Consider the following 14,855-nt stretch of genomic DNA (forward strand, 5'->3'; position numbering starts at 1 on the left):
CATTTTAAATGGAATTTCTTTTATAGATCAGAAGATACTGCTTCTTCTCAGATTGTATGAAAAGAATAATCTGAGCCTCATAAACTTTAGGTGAGTTTTTGGATGAAGTAGGTCAATTTATCAAATCTGACTTTGAGGGATGAGCTTGTTGTTGTTCAGTCATTTAAGTAGTGTTTAATTCATTGTGACTCCCATTTGGGGTTTTCTTGGCAAAGATACTGGAGTGGTTTGCCAATTCCTTCTCTAGCTCATTTTACAGATGAGGAAACAGAGGGAAACAAGGTTAAGTGACTTGCCCAGGGTCACACAGCTAAGCATCTGAGGTCAGATTTTAACTCAGATCTTCATGATTTCAGGCCCTGTGCTCTATCCACTGTGCTACCTAGCTGCTCCTTGAGGGATGAGAGCGACTGAATAAAGGCATTAATTACAGCATTTTTGGATTTTTCTTTTACCAGACCTGGAAGTATGGCCAATAGTAAGGCTAGAAATTCTGCAGTTCAACTCCACAAACAATTTATTAAGCATCTGCTATATGTAAGGCAGTGTGCTAGATGCTGGGAGTACCAAAACAAAATGAAAAATAGTGGCTACCCCCAAGAAGCCCTCTTTTTTTTCTTTGGGGATATCCTGTTTATATTGATAAGTAGGAGAGAATACCAAGACTGAAGAGGATCTGGAGGGAGCAGTTGAGATGAGCCTTGAAAAGGATTTTATGAGGTGTTACAGGAATTATTGTAGGCCTTGAGATACCCATCCATCCAAAGATAGGTTAGAGGTGGAATGCTGAGTTCAGGGAATAGCAGCTGGCTTGGGAATAGGGTGTATGAAGGGAAGTCATGTGGAATATTTGGAGAGGTGGGTTGGAGCCAGGCCATGATGGACTTTAAATGCCCAGTGGAGGAGTTTCTATTTTATCTTAGGGACAATAGCAAACCACTGTTCTTCAACAACAGAGGAATGACGTAGTCCAACCTGTGTATAGGATGAATTGGAGAGGGAGAGAGTAGAAGCAATTCAGTTACAGGGCTTAGTGAGAGATGAGATCGGTGTGCCTTCTGTGTGCCAGGCATTGTGCTAAGCACTGGGGATATCAAAAGAGGCAAAAGACATTCTTTGCCCTCAAGGAGCTTACAATTTATGTGAATGAAAAGAAGAGGGTGGCTGCAAGATATGTCATGGAAGTAGAAGTGACAGCATTTGGCAACTAATTGGCTATGTGGAGTGATGGAGAAAAAAGTAAAGGTTGACTCTGAGGTTGTGTACTCGAAAGTTGAGGTAATACTGTCAACAGAGGCAGGGTTTGTGGGTAAAGATAATAATGTGCCTTCTGAATATCTGGTGTTTAAGATGTGCATACATCATTAGGGTAGAACTGTCTACCAGGTAGTTAATATGAAGAACTGGAATTCAGGGAGAGATAAAGACTAGAATTATTGATTTGAGAGTCATCTGCATAGAGATGATGATTGAATCTATAGCAGTTTATGAGTTTACCAAGAAAGGTATTGTAGGAAAGAACAGATGAGGACCCAGTACAGAGCTTTGGGAAATGTCAGTATTTAGGCAGTGGAAGGTGGCTAATGATCTAGTAAGAAACTGAGAAGTATTAGAGAGCAGGAAAGAGCGATGCCCCCAAAGCCAAAGAGTATATTCAGGAAGGGGGTTGCAGGATAGAGTGTGGTCAGAGGTATCAAATTTTAACTTAAGCTTAAGGAGGCTTAAGAAGGATGAGCACTGAGAAAAGGCCATTGATTAGCATTTAAAAGATAACTGTTGGATAGAGCACTGGCCTTGGAGTGGGGAGTACCTGAGTTCAAATCCAGCCTCAGACACTTAACACTTACTAGCTGTGTGACCCTGGGCAAGTCACTTAACCCCAATTGCCTCACTAAAAAAAATTAAAAAAAAAAAAAAGATAACTGTTTCATTTGAGTGGTTAGTTCAGAAGCCAGATTGAAAAGTGAATAGGGAAATGGAGGCAACAAGTATAGAGCACTTTTTGAGATCTGTATTTGTAGGCAACAGAGAAGAAGCCAGTAGATCAGGGAAAATTGAATTTGTAGGGATAAGATATGGGTGTGGGGAGGGATGCTTGTTACCTGTACACTAACAAGTAATTTCAAAATTCTCTGTGAGGAAAAGTATTTGTTTTAAAATATTTTCAGTGTAAAAGTTATGTCTAGTCTAAGGATCTGCTATTAAAAAACAACAATAATAAAATACCATCTCCATGAGTCCACCTCTCTTGCATTATTTTGGGACTAATAGCATTTCAGTTGTACTTTTGCTGTACTAAAATGGTGAACCTAGTATTTTATTGGAAAAAGAAGAACAAATTAGAAATTGTTTTTACTGAATGTAAGAAAGAGCTATTTTAATTGTTCTATATAGATCAGAACACCTGATGATGCCATAAAGATTGAAGAACATTAAACAAGAAAATGGGCAGCTAGGTAGATAAAGTGCTGGGTCTGGAGTCAGCAAGACTGATCTTCCTGAGTTCAGTCTGGCCTCAGACGCTGAGCTAGAGAAGGAAATGACAAGCCATTTCGGTATTTTTGCCAGGAAAGCCCCAAAAGGGGTCACAAAGAGTTGGATACCACTGAAACAATTTAACAACAACAACAACAAATAAGAATAAGGATAAAGGCAGCTTTGGCATAGTGGATAGGGAGCTGGCCCCAGAGCTTTTCTAGACCTGGGTTCAAGTCCCATTTCTGACATAGGCTTACCATATAACCCTGAGCAAATCACTTAACCTCTCAGTGCTTGTAGGCCATTCTCTAAGATTTTAAATTGCAAAGAAGATACTGACCTATATTGGTACAGGGAGTTTCCTCATTAGAAGAGTTCTCCATACTCCTGAACTCACAGGTCCTGGCACTGTTCCTGTCATGATAAACAGATGTAAAATGTCATTGCCCTGTCAGTAATAGGGGAAGAGGATTTATTTTGGAAGGATCAAACCTGAAATAATAGGAAAAAAAACTATTATCATTATGTGGCTGGATATTCATTAGATGTGCAGATTTAGAGAATCCAACCCAAATGTTCACATGGACTATTTGTGCCAAACCTGTGGCAGAGCATTCCGAGGTCATATTGGTCTGATCAGCCATGCTGCACCTTCACTCAAACATAGTGAGTAATGTCACTTTGGTCCTCTTTGAGAATAAAGGACAACAACCAAACAGATTAATCTGGTATTGCCAAGTAATCATTATGATAGTGTCTGTGAGAATGTACATAATGCCTTCCATTGCTGTTCTCTTCCTAGCATAGTTGTTAATGGAAAACATACTTAAAGGAAAACTAAATTTTCGTTTCAGAAATTTAATGAAATCCTTCCTTTTAATTTATTGGAAATTGATACATTCCCTTTTCATAAGATAAAGAGACTGACAGTGGATTGAGTGCTCTTAGGATTGAATATACAGAGATTTCTTGTCCCATTTGTTTCAGTGGGAGAGTATCAACTAAAGACCAGAGTTCTTTTGCAGGTATTATTTACCTTCAGTTGAATTGTCAATCACACTTTTATTATGTTAGTTGATTCCAGAAAGTGAGTATAAACATTTGAGCACAGGAGTACATCCTGCTAAGGTAATAAACTAGTACAGATAATTGGTGGTAGGAACAAAAGAGTTGAAATTTATTTGTTTCTGAAGGTTCTGAAAGGACATTTATGAGTAGCCACTAGGAAAAAGAGAACTTTTGAAAGAAAAATGCCAAGACTTTTTCATTTTTCTCAAGTCAATAGATAGGATTAGCCATTTTTACTTTGTACTGGAGGATCCTACAATGAATCACTGTTCCATAACCCAATTTTAGAATGCTGCTGTGGGGCCATGCTGCTGTGGAACATCACAAGACTTGTAAGAGCCTGGGAAAGTCACTATGGCAGCAACCAAGTGTGGGAGAAATTTTATGTCTCCTGGATCGAGAGAAGATGATGAAGACCATTCTTCACTTCCCACAGAATCGAAAACTTCTGCTAAAGGAGGTAGAGTTCTCAAGGGCTGTTTCTGCCTCTTTTTGATAGGCATGATATCTCCTTTTGAGCATGTCAATAGCAGTACAGATTTTCTGATGGTCTTATTTCTTTTATTGCTGCAAGAGATCAGTGTATGCTTTGCAGAAGTTGTCTGTACTAACTTATACTGAAGTTCAGAATCATTTTCAGTCTAACCCTGTCTCCACCATCCTATACTTGTGAGGTCGTTTTGTTGAACCTAAGTGTAAGTCTTCACATTCATTCATCCCCATTAAATCTGATCTTATTTGATTCAGCTTTATGTTTTAGCCTCATACTCTTTTTGTCATTTTAGAATACTCAGTACAAATCTGTGATCTCATTAACGTGCTCTTCCAACCCATCATTGCCTACCTGTCCCATGACTCTTGTCTATGTTCTCTCATAAGTTCAACACAAGGAGCCCAGCTAAGATAACTGAATGGCATCCAGGAGTATATCAGTGGAGTGCATGAGCTATACACTGGTTATCCTCACTCTCAATATATGACCAACCCACTTTTTTGTCATCTACATTTATTTGATTCTATCCTTCACTCCAGTTCCCCTTCATAGTTCTTTTTTGTTATATATTTCCTGCTCACATTTACCAGGCACCTCTTTATTGCCCTCTCAGTGATACTAAATTTTACTTAGACTATTATATTCCTTAACTTGCAGCCATAGAACACCACCAATAAAATATTGGTATTAAAAATATGGACCTTCATTTCAGGGAGAAGTTTGTGTAATTTCCCATGGACATTCCAGTCTGTTCTCCCATTTCTGTTTAAGTGTAGACTTCTTTCCATTTACAGTGCTGGGCCAAAATAGGGTTGTGCTAAAGCCAGTTCACACTGGCCCATTAACCTTGGAAATTGACAAATACTACAAATCAGGGCTTAATTTATTATTTTGGTGATTATCTAGATTTAAGAAAAAGTTAATTCAAATTAAACTTAAAGGTGTGTCTTAAGTACATTTTTTTTTTTGGTAGAGCTGCTTATTAAACATTTATTAGCATTACCATTGTCCAAAGTATATATACTAATGGATGAGCTCTATCAATTATCCTCTCATCTGTGTACCCAGTCTGGGCAACTGGTAACCTATGAAATATCCATGGAATATATACTGTTGTTAATTCTTTTTCAAAATAATAGCAGCATTTTATACTTTAAAAATCTTTTTATCTGTTTCAGCCCCAGAAATGGTGGCCATGAACTTTAAAATTATGAAAAGGTATTGAGTTTTCTGGGATGAGATGGCATTTCAGCTTTAGACCTTTATTTTAGTTTCCTCTTTTTCTATTTTAGGATGCACAGGATATATTTAAAGACAAGAGCAAAGTAGACTTCAATGAACTTTATGATCCCTGTTTTCTACTTCACCTCTTCAGTGAACTTACCAGGCCAGGTAAAAAATGCTTTCTCTTTACAGGTCATTTTCTTCTATCTACTATTTATGCCTAACCCAATTTACTTCATTATACTCATAAATCAGAGCATCTTCTCATTGGAAGGAACATTAGTAGCCACAGTCTGACGCATACCTAAACAAAGAGTCACTTAGCAGCCTCCCCACTAGCTATTCATTTATTTTGATCCTAGGATCTTAGGTCTAAGGTTGGAAAGGGGTTTCAGTAGACATCTAGGCCTCATTTCACAAGTGAGAAAATTGAGACACAAGGAAGTTAGATGATTGTCCATGGTTACAGAGGGAGAAAATAGAAAAGATCAAAGCTTTGAATCATATCTTCTTATTGTAGAGTCAGTGTTCGTTCCACTATTCCTTGGTCTTTCAGGCTTTTGCTTGAAAACCTCCATTGAAGGGGAACACACTGGCTCTCAATGCAACTTATTCCATTTTTGGATATTTCTAATTGATAGGAAATTTTTCTTAACATTAAATTGTTTTACTTTTAAATTTCTATCTATAGTTACTTAAATCTAGGTGAACTGTACCTCTATAATACTCCTGATCTATCAGTCTAGTAATTATTTTAAAGAAGAAGATAAGGTTAATATATCTTGCCCTGTTCTATAGGACTTCATTAGTGTATGTAGGGAGTGTTCAGTAAGGACCTTTTTTTGGGGGAGGGGGGGCCAGGGCAATAAGGGTTAAGTGACTTGCTCAGGGTCACACATCTAGTGTCGAGTGTCTGAAGCTGGATTTGAACTAAGGTCCTCCTGAATTCAGGGCTGGTACTTTATCCACTGTGCCACCTAGCTGCCCCTAAGGCACTTTTATTAATGCAGTTTTACCTACTGTGTGTCAAAAGCAGGACTTGAACCCAGGTCTTCCTAAATTTGATGCCAGTTCTCAATCCATTATACTTCTGTGACATGACCCCTTCATGCTAGCTCCTTATGATCATGGTCTCCTTTTCTAGATAGTTGTATATCATGCCTTTCATAATACATTCTAGAATTTTCCTTGGAATTAAAGTCAGGCTTATTGACCCATTATTTGCAACTTTCGGTTTCTTTCCATTTTTGAAAATTCAGATGCCACTTTCCTTTCTTTAAATCCTTTAGTACCTTTCCCATTGTGATGATTAAAAATATAAGATACATAGTTTCTGGGTAATACAATCATTTTATTAATAGGCTAGCAGGTTATACATAAAAGGGTGGTCCATGCCTATCCCTCTCAGATTAAAGACCCCTAATTATGGTGGGGTCCCAGTTTGTTTACCCTTCTATCTGTAGGAGGTCAGTCACTTAGCGATCAAATCCAATTGGTTGACATGATTTGGAGGTCTGTTATATTAAAATAGAGTCTGGAATGAGTCACTTTAGCCACTCAAATCTTGCTAAGAATGACATCAGAGAAAGAATGTAAGACCCCCACCCAAGCTGATCCAAGCACAACAGTTTCCATCTAGGTGTGGTTGTGCAGGCCTAATCTCAAATCTCATCAGTAAAGTCCTGAAGCCATCTAGACAAACATCTTTCTCCACCCAAGATGCATTTGACCCAGATGAATCTTGCTTTTAAGGAGAATTTGTGGGGGGGGGGGCCACTAAGGAAGAAGGGGAGATCACTGGGTCCCCCCCCAAATATTTGTTACTAATAATTACTTCTCACACCATATCACTAGTAGGTGCTCAGTAGTCACCTCTGCTACTGCTTTTGGTCTTCTTGGACATAGTTTGAATCTGGTGACTTAAACTCATCAAAGGCAGCCAAGTGCTCTCTTGCCATAGACTTCATCATTAACTATTTTTGTACAGTCCTTGCCAGTCCAAAGATTATCTTCCTAGACAGAGAAAAAAGAAGCAAAATAATAGTGTAGCACTTTTGCCTTCAATGAGTAATGTTTTCTTTATCCCATTCATCCCACAGTGGTCCTATGATCCCTCTTTCCCTAGTGTAGCTAAGGAAATTCTTTTTTGTTGTCTTTAGCTTTTTTCACTAACTTTAGCATGTCCTGAGCTTTAGCATACCTGAAATTATCATTATAGGACCAGGCCATACTTTCGTATTGATCTTTTCTTACCTGTCCTTGTTTTTGTCATTTGTAAGTGACTTTAAATTCAAGTTGGTTCATGAGTCATGCCTTTCTATAATTTGTAGCTGTGCATCAACATAAGTTTCTTTTAATTGTTTCTTCAGGATTTCATTAAAATCTTTCTTTCTTGGGCTGGTTTTCTTTGTAAAATTTTAAGCCAAGGGATTCAACTTGACATTTCTTTGACCCTTTGAAATTTCCTCTCCTGAAATTTAGGGCTAATGTTAGAATATACCTGCTTTTCCTCTCATATCACAAATTCTAGCATGAAATGGTCACTTCCTTTCAAGGAACTTGATGGAATTTCTTATTGATGAAATTATGCAATTTCTTACTAGGTATTCTTTTTATTGGCTCTTCTTTCTTTTGAAGGATGAAATTAAAGGCAAATCAAGAAATTATTAGCTGCCCTGCTTTTGGCTGAGAGCTCAAAGCATAGTCTGGATAATTGAAGTCCTCTATCACTCCTATATTGTGCTTCCATGCAAGGCTTGTGGCCTTTTTCTCTACTCATCTCATTTCTCTTGCTTTCTGAGTCAATTGTACCATACTGCAGGATGGATAAGCCTGGTTGGGTTTGCAGTCTGTATGGTTAGAGAGAACTCCGGGGATTACAGATATATCGTAGTGGTGGCGGGGGTGGTGGTCAGTGATAGTGGTGGTGGGAGTAACAATAATAACAACAATAATAACATTTATATCCATAAATATCTTTTGGGTAGATAACTTACCCATTACACTTCATTTTAAAGACTTTTTAAGTTACTATGGCCATTAAAAAATATTCCTTCCCAGCTATTCAGCCTTCTTGGGGTGAGTTCCACCTTTAGCTAGATTGGTTCTCAGATAGCAGAATAACATTTTGTACTTGGCCTGTCCTTGAAACCTTTCCAGTGTGGCATAGAACCTGCTAAAGCTTTCATTCTGTTGGCACAGCCTTTTGAGAAATTCAGCATTACCCCAAAATTACTAGTAGTCATCAGTGTAGAACTTAATCAGTTCATAATGACCATTTTAGGTGCACAAGGGATGGAGTTCTGGACCTAGAGTCACAAAGAGCTGAGTTCAGATCTTACCTCAGATACTTACTGGTTCTCTAACCCTGAGGAAGACATTTGACTTCTTTATGCCTCAGTTTCCTCATTTGGAAAATGGATATAAGAACAGCACCTATGTCCCAGGATGGTTGTGAGGATCAAATGAGATTGTATTTGTAAAGCACTTTGCAAATCTTTGGTTTTGGGTTTGTTTTGTTTTTGTTTTTGTTTTGGTGAGGCAATTGGGGTTAAGTGATTTGCCCAGGGTCACACAGATAGTAAGTGTTAAGTGTCTGAGGCCGGATTTGAACTCAGGTCCTCCTGAATCCAGGGCCCTATTCACTGCGCCACCTAGCTGCCCCACTTTGCAAATCTTAAAACACTTTATAAATCACAAATTCTAGTTATCATAATCTTCAATATTATTGTTAATGATTATGACAGTAATTTCAAATCTTTGAATTGCCTTCTACACACAGAATCCTTATATTTGCTAACTTTCTCCTCTATACATGCATTCACCTATACCTAACCTCTCTTTTCAGTGTAACACACTCATAGTGATCAAAAAGAGCCTTTTTTTGTAAATAGTATTTTATTTTTTCTAATTACATATAAAGATAGTTTTCAACATGCATTTACCATAAGATTTTGTGTTCCAAATTTTTTCTCCTTTGCTCCTTCCCCTTCCCCAAGATAGCAAGCAGTATAATGATATAGGTTATACATATACAATCATGTAAACATATTTTGCATGTTGTAAAAGAAGAAACAGAACAAAAGGGAAAAGCCACCCAAAAACCCTCAAAAAACAACAGGGGGCGGCTAGGTGGCACAGTGGATAAAGCACTGGCCCTGGATTCAGGAGTACCAGAGTTCAAATCCGGCCTCAGACACTTGACACTTACTAGCTGTGTGACCCTGGGCAAGTCACTTAACCCCCATTGCCCCGCAAAAAAAAACCCCAACAAAAACAAACAAACAAAAAAACCCCAAAAACAACAAAGTGAAAATCGTATGCTTCAATCTGCATTCAGACTCCATAATTCTTTTTCTGGATGTGAATAGCATTTTCTGTCATGAGTCTTTTTCAATTGTCTTGGATCATTGTATTGCTGAGAAGAGATAAGTCAGTCACAGTCATTGCACAATTTTGCTGTTACTGTGTACAGTGTTCTCCTGGTTCTGCTTATTTCACTCAGCATCAGTTCATATAAGTCTTTCTAGATTTTTCTGAAATCCACTTGCTCATCATTTCTTATAGCACAATAGTATCCCATTTGTGAGAAATAATTATCTTTGGGGGGACCCAGTGTTCTCCCCTTTTTTCTTAGTCTTTTCTTCCACCTACTCCAAGGTCCAGTTCTCCTTGAAAGTAATATTTATCTGAATCCAACCATTCTGGAGAGCAATTTGGAATTAGGCCCAAAGGGCTATCAAACTGTGTATACCCTTTGATCCAGCAATACCCCTGTGTGAGAATTGGAGCACCACCACCCTGCTGAGAGGGACATTGTGAAAATCAGAGTGCCCCCCTGAAAAAAACCAAAAAAACATGAGACTTAGCGTCTGGAAGTTACCGCCTGTTAGTCTTGTCTATCAGTGCTATCAGCCAATTAGCTTGGAGCTGTGTGTGAAAATGGCCCTGCTTTCTGTTTCACAGGGGGCTTCTGGGAGAAGCAGCTAAGGATCTGGGTCTTTTCGTTAAGGAACCGGCTATCAGCGGCAGGGATGTTCTCTCTCTCTCTCTCTCTTAGATAGCTAGATGAAGGCTGTTTTTCCTCTCTCTCTCTCTCTCTCTCTCTCTCTCTTTGCTAACCCCTAATATACTTTAATAAATGCTTAATGCCCAAAGACTGGTTCTAAAGCTTCTAATTTAAGGCGACCACACATTAGATTTTTTTAGACATCACAGTTAGAATTTTAGGCTCCACACCTGCTGGGTTTATATTCCAAAGACATCCCAAAAAAGAGGAAAAGACCTATTTGTACAAAAATATAGCAGCTCTTTTTGTAGTGGCTAAGAATTGGAAATCAAAAGAATGTCCATCAATTGGGGAATGACTAAACAAGCTGTGGTATATGATTGTGATGGAATGTTATTCTGCTTTAAGAAATGACAAACAGGACAATTTCAGAAAAACCTGGAAAGATTTGTATGAACTGATGTATAGTGATGTGAGCAGAACCAGGAGAATGTTGTACCCAGCGACAGCAATATTGTTTGATGAAGGATTGTGAATGACTTACCTGATCTCAGCAATACAATGATCTAAGACAATCCCAAAGGACTATTGATGAAACATACTATCCACCTCCAAAGAAAGAACTGACATTGACTGAACACAGACTGAAGCATGCTATTTTTTTTTTTTTAGTGAGGCAATTGGAGTTAAGTGACTTGCCCAGGGTCACACAGCTAGTAAGTGTTAAGTGTCTGAGGCCGGATTTCAACTCAGGTTCTCCTGACTCCCAGGCTGGTGCTCTATCCACTGCACCATCTAGCTGCCCTGAAGCATGCTATTTTTCACTTTCTTTCATTTTCTTTTGAGTGTTCTTATACAGAAGGACTAATATGGTAATGTTTTACTTAATTACACATGTATAACCTATATCTGATTGCTTACTGCCTCAGGGAGAGAAAGAGGGATAGAATTTGGAACTCAAAACTTTAAATAAAAATGTTTATTATTATTTTTACAAAAAAGGAAAGATTCATCTTAGGCCCATACGAATCACATCCAGGTTAAAGCTATTGTGCTCTGATCATCTTGGGTGGGGTCTACATTCTTTCTCTGGTGTCTTTTTGAGCAAGATTTGAGTCCTAAGACTTATGTCAACCAATTGGATTTGATTTCTGTGTGATGGACCATCTGCCTTAGAAGGGCATATAAGTTGTGAGCCCACCATAATTAGGAGTCCTTGGTCTGAGAGAGATGGCCATGGACCATCCTTTTATTAATAACCAGCCGGCTTATTAATAAAATGATAAAATCACCCAGAAACTATGTCTCTCATCTTTTTAATCATCATATGTTACATTCATATACCATAATTTGCTCATACATTCCCCAGTTGATGGGCATTCCCTTGATTTCCAGTTCTTTGCCACCACAGAAAGAACTGCTATAAATATTTTTGTACATGGAGGGCCTTTTCCCTTTTTTATGATCTCGTTGGGATACAAACCTAGTAGTGGTATTGCTGGGTCAAAGTTTTATAGCCCTTTGGGCATAGTTCCAAATTGGAGAACTTCTTTTATAAGGAATTTTCCACCAATAACCTTTCCAAGCTAGCTGCAGTCTTCCTCTGGGTAAACACTACACTTTATTCTGTTTTTTATAATGGTAAGTCATTTCAGGCAAGTGGCAAACTGCTCTGATGACAAACCAATAGCATATTGTTTTTATGCCTATTAAAAACACTTGATCAGTTGCTGAGGTCAGTCTAGTTTCATGGATAGTTCAGAACCCTCCCTTTGCATTTTCTTGTTCTTTGTCAGTAGTTTTAGTATCTTTTTTAATCTACCGTATAAACAGATTTTTTCATGATGTAAAAATGCAAGCCTTTGGACACCTGTCACTTTCTGTGAAATGTAGTGAAATATTTGACTAATATGTGTCTATATCTCTAATGCTACATGTACTCTTGAGAGGAAAATAAAATATTAGGAAATAATTTATATGAACATATTACAATCAGCATCTAAATATTTTAGAAGGGCCTTTTTTGGTTTCTGTGTGAGGAACTGTAAAGGGCCTGGTTAGGGACTGATAACTGTTACTATTTTTCTCTCCTAGCATTAGGCTTTGAGAATAAGAGTGGCCTGTATTGTAGTGCAAAGATCCTGGAACATGGACTCAGAAGACCTGTCTATATGTATGAGTTCTGGCTCTGACCCTTCATCTCTCAGTCTCTCTGAGCCTTACCTTAGTCATTTGTAAAATGGCAATGGAGGTATTTGCTCCACCTTCCCCAAGTTTGTAGTGGGGAAAAATTGTAAAACATAAAACTGTATAAATACAAGGGATTACTGTCCATATTAATAGGACCCAGGGGATCTTCAAACTGGGAAGACCCTTAGAGAATATCTAATCCAACACCCTCTTTTTGTACATAAGGAAACCAAAGTTAAATGACCATTTGAACATTAAAAAGTTAGTTAATTGTAGAACTAGGTCCTTGTCTCATTCTCTTTCTACTATAAGACCCTGTTCTTTTGGGGGGGCAGGGCAATGGGGGTTAAGTGACTTGCCTAGGGTCACACAGCTAGTAAGTGTCAACTGTTTGAGGCTGGATTTGAACTCAGGTCCTCCTGAATCCAGGACCAGTGCTTTATCCACTGCGCCACCTAGCTGCCCCAATATACCACCCTATTCTTAATAGTTAAAAAGCAGTCCCTTCTAAAAGTAATGGGAGGGAGGGAGGGAGAGAGAGGAGAGAGAGAAAATGAGCAACTATTAAGTACCTACTCTGTGCCAAATATTTCACTAAGTGCTAGAGATAGAAATGCAAGTAAGACAGTCCCTGCCTTCTAGGATCCTTCATTGTAATAGAGGAAGACCACACATACTGAAGAGCCTCTTCTAGGAGAGAGACGGCCTGAAAGTAGCATGGAGGCCTGATTCTGGGCAAGATAAGTTGGGAAACCCACCATCAGAGCTTAGTGTTCAGGGCTGAGTCCAGGGTAGCAAGGGGGTGAGTTGGGAGTTGAAAATGATGCCAACACCAGGGACTCATGCCCACACCAGTAATGGATGTACACTTTTAATGTTGTAATTGGGGATATAAAACATTTAGATGTATGATGGCAGAGTTGTCTAAAGTCACAAAACAGGTATCATAGAAGTCAAAGGTATCAAGAACTGAGTCCGGTTCTTTTAAGCTAAAAATAATATGCTTGACTTGCTTCTGCCTTTGTCCTGATGACTAAAGTAGCCTTGTACAAGGATATTTATTCCTCGTGTCTCATTTCTGGAATTTGATGATGGCAGCATGGTGTTGTGTACTTTCATCACCCTCAGGGAGCCTTGTTTGGCTTCTCCCTGTAAGGATTTTGCTCACTTCCCATGGTTCTGGTTCTCGTGGCCCTGTGTGCATAGGCACATGTCTTCAGAGAAATCTCAGTTTATTGAAAATGGATGGCTGTGCTCTCATCCTTTCTCTCTGGAACCTTGGCCCAGAAACAGCTCAGCCAAGATTTTTTAATAGTGACAATGACAGATGCTTTTTCAATGATGGATAATTATTTCCACAGAACTGGACTGAAGTTTCTAGGTTATTTTTCACAAAACTAAAGGACATGATGCTGATAGACTGAAGCAGAGTCTAAGCCTCACACTTCCCAGTCTAACCCCCCACACCTTCCCTCATTGAAGTAAGTAGTCACACTAGCAGATTTCACTGCTTCTATACTCTTGTTAAACGGGTGGCAAAGACATCGAATAGCATATTCCTGGAATCTTACCACCCCCAAACTTTATTACCTTATCCCATGCCTCTGATGATTGTGACTATAACTACGACAGTTCACTGAGAAAAGACCTTGCCAAAGTCATTTAAATTCAGCCTTCAGGCTGATAAGCCTGTCAGTAGAAGTCTTCGGTTGTACTTTGCAAGGTTCTTTAAACAAATGTGAAGGAACTGATTGTGTTTAACTTTTTTAAAAATAGCTTATTATTTGGCAACTGCATGTTTTGAACACCACAAGGACAGTTGTTTCCCAGGGAAAGGAATGTTAGTAAAGTGAGACTTTTAGAAAGTGCCAGGGTGGCTATAAAACAAGGAATCAGAATTTCCTCTGGATGGAAAATTTGTATGTATTAAGAGGAAGGTATCAATGATTACTAAAAATATTCCCAGCTAGCTAAAGGAAATCTTTTTTTTTTCTCCTTGGAAATAAAGTCTTATATGTAATACATTGCTAGGTCATTACTCTGTTTTAGCTAACACCAGCCTAGCTAACTTCAGAGAGGCTCATTGCTAGGTTACTTGGATATATATAACCATATCTCATTTGGCGTTTCCCTAAAAGTAGCAGGAAGTTAATTTAGATGAGTAAATTAGGCCTTCTCTCAAGTCACACTTAGAGCTTTCTCATTAATCGAGGGCTACTTTATTAGTGAAGTCATGTGTAGAGCACTAGTTTGAGAGCCCAGAGTTTTGAGTTTGATTCTGAAATTTAATTTCTGGCAAATCACTTAGCTTATTTGTTCCTCAGTTTCCTCATTTATAATATTGGGATAATACTACTCATAACCTATACCTCAGGGGGTTACTATGAATCCTAA

General features: G+C 38.5%; 1 protein-coding gene across 1 annotated transcript in view; it reads left to right on the top strand.

Annotated features, from left to right (window-relative positions):
• URB1 (URB1 ribosome biogenesis homolog) overlaps window positions 1-14,855 on the top strand; it is a 104,155-nt gene that overhangs the window by 65,679 nt on the left and 23,621 nt on the right. Inside the window, exons 28-30 of the mRNA XM_043997360.1 lie at window positions 27-90; window positions 3,835-4,006; window positions 5,332-5,431. Of these exons, the coding sequence (XP_043853295.1) occupies window positions 27-90; window positions 3,835-4,006; window positions 5,332-5,431 (336 nt within the window). The remainder of the gene's footprint in view (window positions 1-26; window positions 91-3,834; window positions 4,007-5,331; window positions 5,432-14,855) is intronic.

The sequence above is a fragment of the Dromiciops gliroides genome, chromosome 3 (assembly GCF_019393635.1).
Source record: "Dromiciops gliroides isolate mDroGli1 chromosome 3, mDroGli1.pri, whole genome shotgun sequence".
NCBI lineage: Eukaryota > Metazoa > Chordata > Mammalia > Microbiotheria > Microbiotheriidae > Dromiciops > Dromiciops gliroides.